Source organism: Thunnus thynnus, chromosome 12 (genome assembly GCF_963924715.1).
Source record: "Thunnus thynnus chromosome 12, fThuThy2.1, whole genome shotgun sequence".
Lineage (NCBI taxonomy): Eukaryota > Metazoa > Chordata > Actinopteri > Scombriformes > Scombridae > Thunnus > Thunnus thynnus.
Genome location: NC_089528.1, coordinates 30,004,006 through 30,016,412, shown reverse-complemented (window position 1 = coordinate 30,016,412; position 12,407 = coordinate 30,004,006). Strand labels below are relative to the sequence as shown.

At 40.6% G+C, this 12,407-nt stretch overlaps 1 protein-coding gene across 3 annotated transcripts in view; it reads right to left on the bottom strand.

Moving 5' to 3' along the window:
• efr3a (EFR3 homolog A (S. cerevisiae)) overlaps positions 1–12,407 on the bottom strand; it is a 150,569-nt gene that overhangs the window by 51,063 nt on the left and 87,099 nt on the right. For all 3 annotated transcript variants that reach the window (XM_067606809.1, XM_067606810.1, XM_067606808.1), the window contains one exon: positions 8,287–8,427. In XM_067606809.1, the coding sequence (XP_067462910.1) occupies positions 8,287–8,427 (141 nt within the window). The remainder of the gene's footprint in view (positions 1–8,286; positions 8,428–12,407) is intronic.

The following is a 12,407-nucleotide window of genomic DNA, read 5'->3' as shown; positions in this document are numbered from 1 at the left end:
TAGGAAATTAAATTTGTTTATCACTCAATGAGCTTCGTTCTTCAATAAAAACAAGTCGACACAACACGATTATTTGGAGCTATTTGGTCAGCGGATCAGTTTTAAATACTTCAGGGAGGAAAAGTAGAAGCAGAAACAACCACAGTGATGATGTTTAACAACAGATTCTTACTGCTTTATCTGCAAACAACTTCTTTTCTTTACCATGCTGTGCTGTAAAAAAACACGTGTCAACACAACTCAACTGCTGGCGCCACGGCTCGGCACGACTATCCTGAAAACTATGGAAAACTTTAAATGATCCATAGGAAGCATATGACACGTAGAGGAAAAGTGGGAAAACTTCTGAGCCCAGATGCATAAAACTCTTTTCATCAGATTTATAAAGCTGTGTGTACACGTAGTTGTGTTTTTATAAACTCAGTCATTGCAGAACTGGGCTCACGTTGCACAAGCCTCATTTCAACTCCCATAATTAGATATAAATGGATGAAGACACGGCCTTAACCAGCTGTTTTTGCCTGCCGCACCTGTCTGTACACCTGTCAATGAAACCAACGAGGAAGAAGACGTGTAAGTTTCACAGGTTGCGTCGCACCGGCGAGGTTCTTCGACAGCAGAACAGCTGTCATTACACACAGCTGTGTGGCTCTTTTATATCATTAATTCATCACACGGAGATGTAAACCATCGTCTCAGAAATGTAATCAATGATTAGTTCCTAGCTCTCATATCTGAACCGTCGAGGTGTGACACAACTGAGGATAAAATAAAAACAATATTAACAGCAACATACATTGTTGACTCCTTGTGAATTAATAGAATGATTGGCATAAACACAGAAAATCACACAATCAGTGCAGCTGCTTGTCAACCAAAACAAACAATGTTTTACTGAAAGATTCTCTCAGCTTATATTTCATCTCATCACCCTCAGATCGCTCTAGAGAAACATGTGTACGTCTGGTCTGCAGAATGTGTGAGGTGTTGCACATTCTCACTGCATATAAATATAAATACCAGTTTATGTGCAGGAAATGGCGTGTTGTTTGTGTGTACGTGTCGTTTATGCATCTGTCCCCAGCTGTCCTCTGTGCTCTCTTGGAAGTAGAGAAAGAGAAATATTTAAATGAACATAATGTGTGTTTATTCATGTACTCAGGTGGACTGCATGGCCCTGTTTACACCTGGTATTAACATGCATCTCCACATGCATCCTGAGTGACCACATGTGATCGGATCTCACTTCCCCGCTCTATACGCAAACAAACACAGACATCATTTCCGTTTTCAAAGACCAAAATCGTTCATTATTAACCGGACCGAGGGTCTTCATTGATTATTTAAATCTCCGACACACCGACAGCATCGGTCAGGATCTAATGTTTATTAATGTTCTTCTACACATCCAAAGCAGCCGTCCTGACAGATCCTGAGCTCCATCATGCCACCTCCGAATGTGGTCTGAGTGATCGGATCTCAATGCGTCTTGTGTGTACTTAGAGGTGTCCACTTATGATGGGATCACGGACGGATGTTAATACCAGGTGTAAACAGGGCCTATGTGCCCCATGTAGGTGTAAACTGTGTCCACACACTGCAGGGTTGGCGGTTTGATCCCGGGGTTAGGGTTAGGGCTTCCTGTCAATGTGTCAAAGTGTCCTTGAGCAAGACACTGAACCCCAAGTTGCTCCCGATGGTCAGGCCAGCGCCTTGCATGTCAGCTCTGCCGCCATCGGTGTGAGTGTATAAATGGGTGAATGAGCAAAAAAGTGTAAAGCGTTTTGTCTGTTAAGGTAGAAAAGCGCTATTTAAGTGCAGACCATTTAACGTTATGAAGCATCAAAAAAAGAGCTCGGCTGTTACCCGTCAAGCTCAGGTCACCGAAAAGACAAAGAAAGGTCTAATGACCGAATCATGTGACAGCGAGGTCGGTATCAGGTCTGCGTACAGGAAGGAGAAAGGAAAGGAAATGAAGAAAAAAAGAGAGACTCTGCTTCAAACAAATTAAGTGAAAAAGCTCTGAGGCAGAAAGGAAACCAATGACACTAATTGGAAGAAGAGAGAAAAATGATTTAATGCAGCTCAGTTCTTGAAGAGGCCCTACAGATGTCAAGCAGTCACAGTAATATCACCTAATTAATTGTTAATGGCGGCATTAAGAGGCTTGTTCCCTGATTGAATTTGCGAGCAGCACTCTGTTACTGTTATTTAAAACACGACGCTGACTTCAGGCGGAAAAAAAGCAACAAAGACTTAACAATGAATCTCTGGGAGAACTCTGATAAAATAAACCCACGGTGGCTTTTTTTTCCACAGGGTTGCTGGGAACTTTCTGATTTCCGCTTTCACAAAGAAATGTTTCATTAAACTTGGAAAGTTCACTGTGGGTTTTCAGTGCTTTAGCGCTCACAATCAGTCGTTGGAATCCCATCAATCAAAGTGTCCTCGGTTTCTGAGGAGGCTCTCTAGAGAATTAATTACCAGCAGCAATCACAGTCACAAGTCTGCGAGTCTAAATCACCATCAATTAAAACAGAAACACCGTGAAATAATCTCATTTGAAGGATAAATGACTGTTGCATCAGTCTTACAAATGGGCTCGACAAATGAAAGCAGAACGGATCCGTCGCTGCTCTGCAGACAGATGAACGTTAACAGTGATTAGACCGGTTAGACTGACCTACACACGCTTCAGTCTCTATGATACTGTCTTCACTGTCTTCATCTTCTTATTTTATGTTTTATATATGTAATGTTCATGTAATATATTTGTTATGTATGATCTTTACTTGTTTTTAAGCACATTGAGTTTACGCTCGCCGTATGAAATGTGCTGTATAAATAAATCTGACTTGACTTTAATGAATGAGGCTGCAACAAAAAATGAATCTGCAACTATTTAGACAATGGATAACTCGTTTAAATCAAGTCAAAAATGAAAAATATTTGATGGTTTTAGATTCTCAAATTTGGGAATCTGCAGTTTTTCCTTGTTTTACATGATAGTTTTACATGATGTTGGTTGGACGGAATAAAGACATTTGATGGAAATTGTGATTATTTTTCACTATTTTTGATGTTTTATGGACCAAAACCATTAATCAAAAAACAAAAAAAGGTACGTTAGTTGTAGTCTTTTAACATGCGTATAGTTATCATGATAACTAGCATGTTAGCATGCTCTGTTAGCATTAATCTCAAGGTACAGCTGAAGCTGACAGAGATTCATTGAGCAGATTTATGTTGTGTTTAAAAGTTGAAAATCACTTCAGTCTTCTTCTTGTACTTGAGAGGGAGATGAGACGTAATCTGACAGCTGGGATGATCCATCCTGGACTAACAACCGAGTACGTTGTCTTCTTGATATTCGGCAGATATGAGCTTCTTCCTGTGTTTACGTTCTCGCTCATCTGACCAATGAGTGGAGAGGATGTTCTCACCTGACTCTTAGTGATGCTTTTGATGAGTAGCAACAATCACGGCTGCTGAATAAAATCCAATATTACCACGAACACAATCGATTAAAAGGAGGTACGCAGTTTATTTGTTAATGAGCTGCAGCACATTCTGTACAGTATGAAACATGATTAAAGGCTTTTTATCTGATCAACATTCATAAGGTTCATGAGGATCCATCCTGTGAGGAATATAAACAACTGTGCCATATGTAATGTCAGTCCATCCATTAACTGTTGGGATGTTTCACCTGCATACTAACTAACCGCCTGACGCCATCTCCCCTGGATACACACTACTAGCGAGGCTAAAAAATGCTAAATACAAAAACCTACTAATTTAAATATCTGTATGAGCTTTTCCTCCCGAAGCCGCCGAGGATAAAAGGGATCGAAGTGAAGTCGGCACTCAGAGCGGCTCAGCGGAGCAGAAACAGACTACGACGGAGGAAGTCTCAGCGGGGCCTCGGCTATTCACTCGGTAATTGTCCAATTTATGCGAACTGTGCCGAGTGGCGGTGCAGCACGGCCAATAGGAGCGGGGACGAGGAGGACGATGTTTAAATCCCAGGAGGGAGAAACAGTCACCGGGTGGCGACGGTGCTCCGCTCTCACACGGCAGCTGTCTGCATGATAAGAGAGCTCATTTAATTTCCTCTGTGTGTGCTGAGAGGAAGGAGTGTGTATGTGTGTGTGTGTGTGTGTGTGTGTGAGATAAAGAGAATAAGACAGAGTGTGAGTCATAGAAAGAGTGTGTGTGCACTTAAGTGTGTGAGAAAATGAATGCCGGTGCAAGAAAGTGTCTGGATGTGTATTTATATGTCTACCTCTGTGTGTGTGTGTGTGTGAGAGTGTGTGTGTGTGTATGTGTGTGTGAGTGTGTGTTATTCGGCGACAGGTTTATTTGCTCCCCCGTCACCTCTCCCGCTGTCTGTGTCATGACTCCAACATGTAATAAAGCAGGTTATGAATCTAAAAGTGTCTCTGTAAAGTGAGAAGAAGAAGAAGAAGAAGCAGAAGAAGAAGAAGAAGCAGAAGAAGCAGCAGCAGCAGAAGAAGAAGAAGCAGAAGAAGAAGAAGCAGAAGAAGAAGAAGAAGAAGCAGAAGAAGCAGGAGAAGAAGAAGAAGCAGAAGAAGCGGGAACAGAAGCAGAAGAAGAAGCAGGAGCAGCAGAAGAAGCAGAAGAAGAAGCAGGAGCAGCAGAAGAAGAAGCAGAAGCAGAAGAAGAAGCAGAAGACGAAGAAGAGGAAGCAGGAGCAGAAGCAGAAGAAGACGCAGAAGCAGAAGAAGCAGAAGCAGAGGAAGCAGAAGAAGAAGCAGGAGCAGAGGAAGAAGAAGAAGCAGAAGCAGAAGAAGAAGCAGAAGAAGAAGCAGAGGAAGCAGGAGCAGAAGCAGAAGAAGAAGAAGCAGAAGCAGAAGAAGAAGCAGAAGAAGAAGCAGAAGAAGCGGAAGCAGAAGAAGCAGAAGAAGAAGCAGAGGAAGCAGGAGCAGAAGCAGAAGAAGCAGAAGAAGAAGCAGAAGCAGAAGAAGCAGAAGAAGAAGCAGGAGCAGCAGAAGAAGAGGCAGGAGCAGAAGCAGAAGAAGCAGGAGCAGAGGAAGAAGAAGAAGCAGAAGAAGCAGAAGAAGAAGCAGAAGCAGAAGCAGAAGAAGAAGCAGAAGCAGAAGAAGCAGAAGAAGAAGCAGGAGCAGCAGAAGAAGAAGCAGAAGCAGAAGAAGAAGAAGAAGAAGCAGCAGAAGCAGAAGAAGAAGCAGAAGAAGAAGCAGAAGAAGCAGGAGCAGAAGCAGAAGCAGAAGAAGCAGACGCAGAAGAAGCAGAAGAAGAAGCAGGAGCAGCAGAAGAAGAAGAAGCAGAAGAAGAAGCAGAAGAAACAGGAGCAGAAGCAGAAGAAGCAGAAGAAGACGCAGAAGCAGAGGCAGAAGAAGAAGCAGAAGAAGAAGCAGGAGCAGAAGCAGAAGAAGCAGAAGAAGCAGAAGAAGCAGGAGCAGAAGAAGAAGCAGAAGAAGCAGGAGCAGAAGAAGAAGAAGAAGCAGAAGAAGAAGCAGAAGAAGCAGAAGCAGAAGAAGCAGAAGAAGCAGAAGAAGCAGAAGAAGCAGGAGCAGAAGAAGAAGCAGAAGCAACAGAAGAAGAAGCAGAAGCAGAAGAAGCAGACAAAGAAGCAGAAGCAGGAGCAGCAGAAGCAGAAGGAGAAGCAGAAGAAGCAGAAGAGGAAGAAGAAGCAGAAGAAGAACCTTTGTTTTCATCCCCTTGATTAAAACAACAACAAACAGCAGGATTAAGTCTCTGTTCACATCAAGCATGCTTGCAGCAGTTTTAACCCTGACGTGTTTGCTCCTTTATTTACTTTCTTTGTTCGGGTGAAAACAAAGAGATCTGAACTAAATAACGACACAGAGACGCTATCCCAGCCCGCCACGGCCGCACGATCGATCCATATGAGATCCCAATCTACCTATCAGCAGGGAGATCCACTGCATCAAAATAAACGCACCCAAAGTCTCTCTAAGCTGTATCGACAGTGCAAGTCGCTGCACGTAACAAACAGGAAGAGGAGGGCAGCTGGATATAAAGAAAACAAACCCGAGAGGTAAAATGAAATGAAAGAAGCTTCTTAGGAACAACAAAAAGGTGTCAAAGTCAAAGCGGCGATGAACAAATACATCAACACCTCCGCAGGTTCTGACAAAGGACTTGTTTACTCTGCTGTGTGGAGTCGGATTCAAAGACAGTGATGTTTAAGAGACGCCTACGTAGTTTTTAAGCGTATTTGAACAAGCACATGAAACGTCTTCAGCTGAAAATCAGACCAGGACCAGAATCATTCAGCTCTTCAACCTGCTAACAGAATATAAAAACACGAAGGTGGAAGCAGTCGTTCAGTTACTCTTATAAAGTCAAGCAGAGAAGAAATAAGTCTCAGCTTATTTTATTATTTAGCTGCAAAGAGATAAAATCGTGTTAACAGCTCAGCTTTCCATCAAGAGTTCCTCTACTGACACTTATAGGACAAAACTCCAGATGTTCATGGTTTCAGTAGCTTTTAGTTGCTCTTATGAATTAATCTTACAAGTGTTTATTCTGTTTTCTGTTTTACATTCGTGTTTATATTTTAATATTTCCTGTATTTTCTCATCTGTTGTGCTTTTTAATATAATTTGTGCAGCACTTTGGTCGATTGTTCTTAAACGTGCTATATAAATAAACATGATTTGATTTAATAGATCAGGAGGCTTCATCAGTGTAGATATGATAAGAGGTGGATCAGAGTTCTGGTACCAGTCGATACTTTGATCTGTGAGACGTATAAGATGACACAGACGGGAAACAGTGTGTTTGAAAGTTTATGATTAGATGAGACAATAACAACACTCCTCCTGGTTGTGTTGGTGAAGTTATAACAATAACAATGTCTGCTTATATATCTTAGATTTCTACTGACAATCCTTGAACACATGCAGAGACTTTCTAATGTTTTTAATGTTTCCTATCTGTCTTATCTTCCAGGCGGCTTTAATGCATTTCCATCCCCAATAAAAACCAATTAACTGAACTCACATTTAATCACCTAAAACACTGAGTTGGGAGGTGAGAGGAGCTACTGAGGCTCACAGACAGTGATACATGTTTCTCATAGACAACGTCAGTCACTCGCTGCTCTCTCTCTTTTACAGCTTTGATCAACATGAAACTCTCCAGATTACATCATCCGTACAAAAGATGAAAAACTGTGTCAGAAAATATCAGATTCTTCAGTGGTGGTAGAAGTATTGTAATGTAGCGATACCACAGTATAAAAATACTCCTTTACAAGTACAAGTCCTGCATTCAAGCTCTTAAAGTAAAAGTACAAAAGTATTAATATTTATATGCTAAATGGCCTCCTCTTGGAATATTTCATGTTTTATTGTTTTACAACATTAAATCAAAGGTGATTTAATGCAGCTTGGTTGTCAAGGTGAAAACAGATCTCTATATTAATTACAAATACAAAACACCTGAAATATAGATGTGAAAAGTAACTTCAGCTGTGAAACAAATATGTAGTGGAGTAAAAAGTACAATATTTCCCTCTGAAATGTAGTAAAGTTGAAGTATAAAGTAGCATAAATGAGATTACACTAGTAAAGTACAAGTACTGCAGGATAGTATTTAAGTAAAATGTACTTCGTTATGTTCCAAAACTGAACTTTAAAGTAGGAGTTAATTATGACTCACAATATCCAATCAGAGAGCTTCAGATTCTGTGCCGTCGGTCACTATTAGTGACAGCTGAGAAAACTGATTAAACTTTTAAATTCTGGTTCAATTTTGATGAATTCAGCAACTATGGATCCGTGTTTTGTTCTCGGTTTGACTTAATTACTGTTGTGATTTGCACCACTGACGCATCTCTTCTCCAACTGTGATCAAAGCTCATTGGTATTGTGGTATTTTGAGCCAAAATAATGGACAGAAATGATGATTTCCCAGACACGACGCTGAAATAACTGAAACTGGTGGTTTTACTATAAACATCTATGATCTTTACATTAACCAGGAGAGTCTCGATGTTCAGTAAGAAACAGAAACAGGGAAAAAATCTCTCCTCTCACCACAAAACTCTACAGTCTAGTGAATTAAGTCAAGCTGCCTTATTGGTAATGTAGGCGCCAGGTTTTATCAAAGAAGAAGAATGATGTGTGGAATAAAAAGACAGAATATCTCTGCTTCTGCTGCATCACTTTTCATCCTTTTGTTTTTTTAAACCGTCCATCGTGAGTCCGACAGCGTTATAGAAGCGTGACGTTAAATCTGTGGAAACATTCAAACTGCTGATATTCAGTTACTCACACCAGCACGGGTCGCACAGCGTTGTTCATGTTCCCGTAGGCCGCTCTGCCCAGCAGCTCTCTGAAGCAGTTCTCCGCCAGCGCCGCCGGGTTCTCCTCGCCGTCCTGACCGGCCACCGACGGCGTGCTCGGGTGACCCGCCCTGCAGCAGGATAAAAAAAAACACACAGTGAATACAAAAAAAAAGCTTTATAAAGTCAATACAGACTGAAATATCCACAAACAAACTGATTTAATTCAAATGGAAAATAAATCACAAAGAGCGTCTGTGTGTTCATGTCAGACTACAGGCCGGGAATCAATCCTTCATATCACACACAAATAATCTGTAAGGAGAGAGAGAGAGAGAGAGAGAGGAGGGTGATGAGAGAGCGCAGAGTGCAATAACATTCAGACGGAGGAAAAGAAACCTTCAGGATATGAGACAGATGGATGAAGAGAGCGAGTGAAGAATGAAGGACTAAAGACGGACGAGAGACTGAAAAGAAATCAATCAGAGCAGCCGGAAAAAAAGAAGCAGAAATCAAATGAAAGAGTATCGACCAGCTTCAATCAGATAGGGACGCCTGTGTGTGTGTGTGTGTGTGTGTGTGTGTGTGTGTGGAGTCGTTGTACATGAGAACATAGAAACACTGTAAAAAATGTTTCATCCAGTATCTGGTTTAGTTTATTTAGTTTATGATGAAACGAGAGAGAAATCCTTCTCTTTGATGAATTACGTACAATTATTAATGTGTAATAAAATAGTTAATGTGCCGACCATCAACACCAGCGTTCCCAGTTTGAGTCTGGTGTGGACTTTTGTCGTCATGGATCCCATCTCTCTCTCTCTCTCCTCTCATTTCCTGTTGTTTTATTTACTTTCAACTATTGTATAATAACGCCTTCATTCAAGATTATAAAAATAAGTTTTTCATAAGATTGACAGAAAATAAATCACCAATTATTCTGATAATCGATTAATCGTCATTTTTAAGGAAAAATGTCCAAATTCTCTGATTCCAGCTTCTTAAATGTGAATGTTTGCTGGTTTTTAGTCGTCTTTGTATCTTTGGGACTAAACAAGACGTTCCTCGATGACGTCACCTTCATCTCCGGGAAACAATGATCAACATTTTTTTTTACCAGTTTCTGACATTGTCTTCTTTATTCTGACAGCTCTAGTCAGTATTCTGTCAGAGCAGCTGACGCCTTTAGAAGCAGTGAGGAGCTCCAGTAGAAATACCACTGCTACTCCTCTGAGAGGAGCCCAGTTAAGGTGGGTCAGCAGCTGATCAGGATGCGGCCCGGTCGCCTCCCTGTGGAGGTTTTCTGGTCTCAGGACAGACCCAGAACCTGCTGAAAGGATCAAAGCTGGGAACACCTTGGGATCCTCCAGGAGGAAGCAGTGAGAGAGAGTGAAGCCCGAGTCTCTGATAGAACTACCTCCACATCAGTGCATCTGCTTCAAACGCAAAGCCATGATCCATATGATTTCATGTTAATCAACAGAGCTGCAGCTGCCAGATGTGACGACTTCTGAACCCTGATAATCATTAAAACAGAAGCCTGATTGTTCGTCCTCATAAAACTCTACTGTTAACCAGACAGTTTGAATCAATGTTGTCATTTTGTAACATGTTTACACGTCTGATTCGCTGTATAATAAAACCTCTGCACAGTTAAAAAAGACAGAAGACAGATGTGTTGGAGTCAGCTGGAAGAAGCACTGAGTCGCTGCCCACTTCACTTTTATTACCAGTTTTATTGGACTGGGTGTTGCCACAAAGATCTTGATGGTTCCCAATAAAACATGAGGAGGATCTTTGTACCTGATCTGCTAATAAAAGTGTCCTGATCTCGTTTATACTTGACAAGTCTTGGAAAGATCCTGAAGAACACGGAGGGTTTAAGACTTTTTAATACCACATAGATGCAATTTAAAACCTTTTCATGGTCAAATAATGACGGAAAACCAGTCGGAACAATAAGCCCTGCAATTATTGATTAAGTATGTACATTTATTGACATTTATATCACAGTTTTGTCATGACTTCCCAGCTGTATATGACAATAATTCCAAATAATGTAATTAATAATTAACCCAGACTCAGATAAATGTCTCCTTTAATCACATGTAAACACGTGTTTTAAACCAGATAACGAGCAGATTCTCAGCCAGAACCAGACTTTCTAGCCACGCCGCAATAAAAAGAATTCAAGATTTCTGAAACCAATAAAATGAATCCTGATTAATGTGATGTAGGAGGCAGAGAGGTTTAACGGTGACAGAGGAATCAAATGACAAAGATCAAAGAGGATAAAGAAAACAGAGAATAAGACAGACAGCGAAGGGGGAGAAGCTGGGAGGGAGAGAGAAGACGGAGAGGGGGCGGACAGTCGATAGAAACTAAATCAGCAGATGAAACGGGGAAGCTGCACGCTGCAGGAAATAACAGGATGAAATCATCTCTCTGCACATGAAACATCGTTTTCACAACAAGCTCCACTTTATTTATGTTTGTAAAACTTCTTTCAATGAATCACAGAGTGGAATTAAAATAAAAAGACGTCTTATAGATGTTTAGTTTTGAGGTCACGTTCACATTAAAGAGGATCAGAGCTTTGTTTCACTGCCTGTTTGGTCCTTTTAGTCCAGTTTAACACAATGAATCATAGCTATATACATACATATTAATCTATTTTATATCAAGAAGGTTGATGCACTGACCTCTGAGCCGATACATCACAGTATAGTTACATTGTTGTACTAGTGTTATTACTTCCAGGAGCTGCAAGTTATTTTAACTTTTATGTTTTTATCTCACAACGCTTCAGTTTTACATTGTCAAACAATCAACAACAATCATTCACAAAACCATCTCACCATAAGGTCCAGAAGAAGATGATGTAATACGACTGAAAGCTCCGGTGAGACTGTTTTATCAACTACTTAACTCAAATCTGGACTCAATGATTTGACACTTGTGTTTATATGTTGAAAATACAAGTTATAATCTATTAAACGTCCAGCTGCTCTAAAGAGAAACTGACACTGTGGAGAATATGGAAGATAAAGTCACAATCCGACCGGCCGGGTACCACTAACGACGCTGATCTCTTGTTAACTGAGCACTACAGTACATTTCACCTCTTTCACAGCATCATGTGTCATCATCACTATCATTTTTATGAGCTTCAATTATGTTTTTTTTTTCCTGAGAATGAAAGAATTTATGGAGTTGATGAAATAATTAATCACAGGCTAGAGAATAATCCCTGACGGCTTTAATTAGCTAAGTGCACTCAGCACTTTCACATCCAGACAGAAGCTAAACGTTCATGTTATATTTCCAACAAAACCTGCATCACGACTGATTTGAGACCAGTGTTTAGACTGAATAACTCCACATACCACGATGCTTTCACTGCGACAGAAAACATATATAAACAGACTTTAACCACATGAACGAACCAGTTTCTCTCATGGAGACAATTAGCTTCAGATATTTTAGTTCCCGTTGATCCTGCAGCTTTACATACAAGATGAAACTCAAGTGTGCTATCTTGTCGTTTCCTGTAGATTTTCCAGGAGTTGGTGTGAGACCGAAGCAGGCCTCCTGTTATGTGTTATATTGATAAAATAATGCAATAGTAAATCACTTCCTGTGCAATAAGAGCCCGGTCACAGATGGACCGTAGGCAGCCGCCGGGTCTCAGGAGGGAAACGATGCAATTACTGGTCGGCCCACGCAGGCGGTTCAGGGGAAATTAAATGCTTATTGTTTTGTTAGAAGCAGGAAAATGAGAGACAAAAATGAAAATCTCTCCGATAATAGAAGTCGGGTTGGTGTTGTTTAATGAAGTGGCCAGAAATAAACCACGTAAAGGAGATTGTTTCTGATGATTGATAGTCGCCGTTTACTGAGGATTTAAGAATAATGTTCAACCACAAAGATGTTTCATTTACAATCCTGCAGGATTCAAACAACACAACTTAGAATAAATCAAAGAAAATGGTGCAATGCAGAAATTTTCCATTTGGTGCAACAGTGCAGCCATTATTTGAATATTTGGCACTGGTGTTATTAAATATTAATAACAAAAACCTTTATTGGTAGAGCACAGAGTAATAAAATAGAT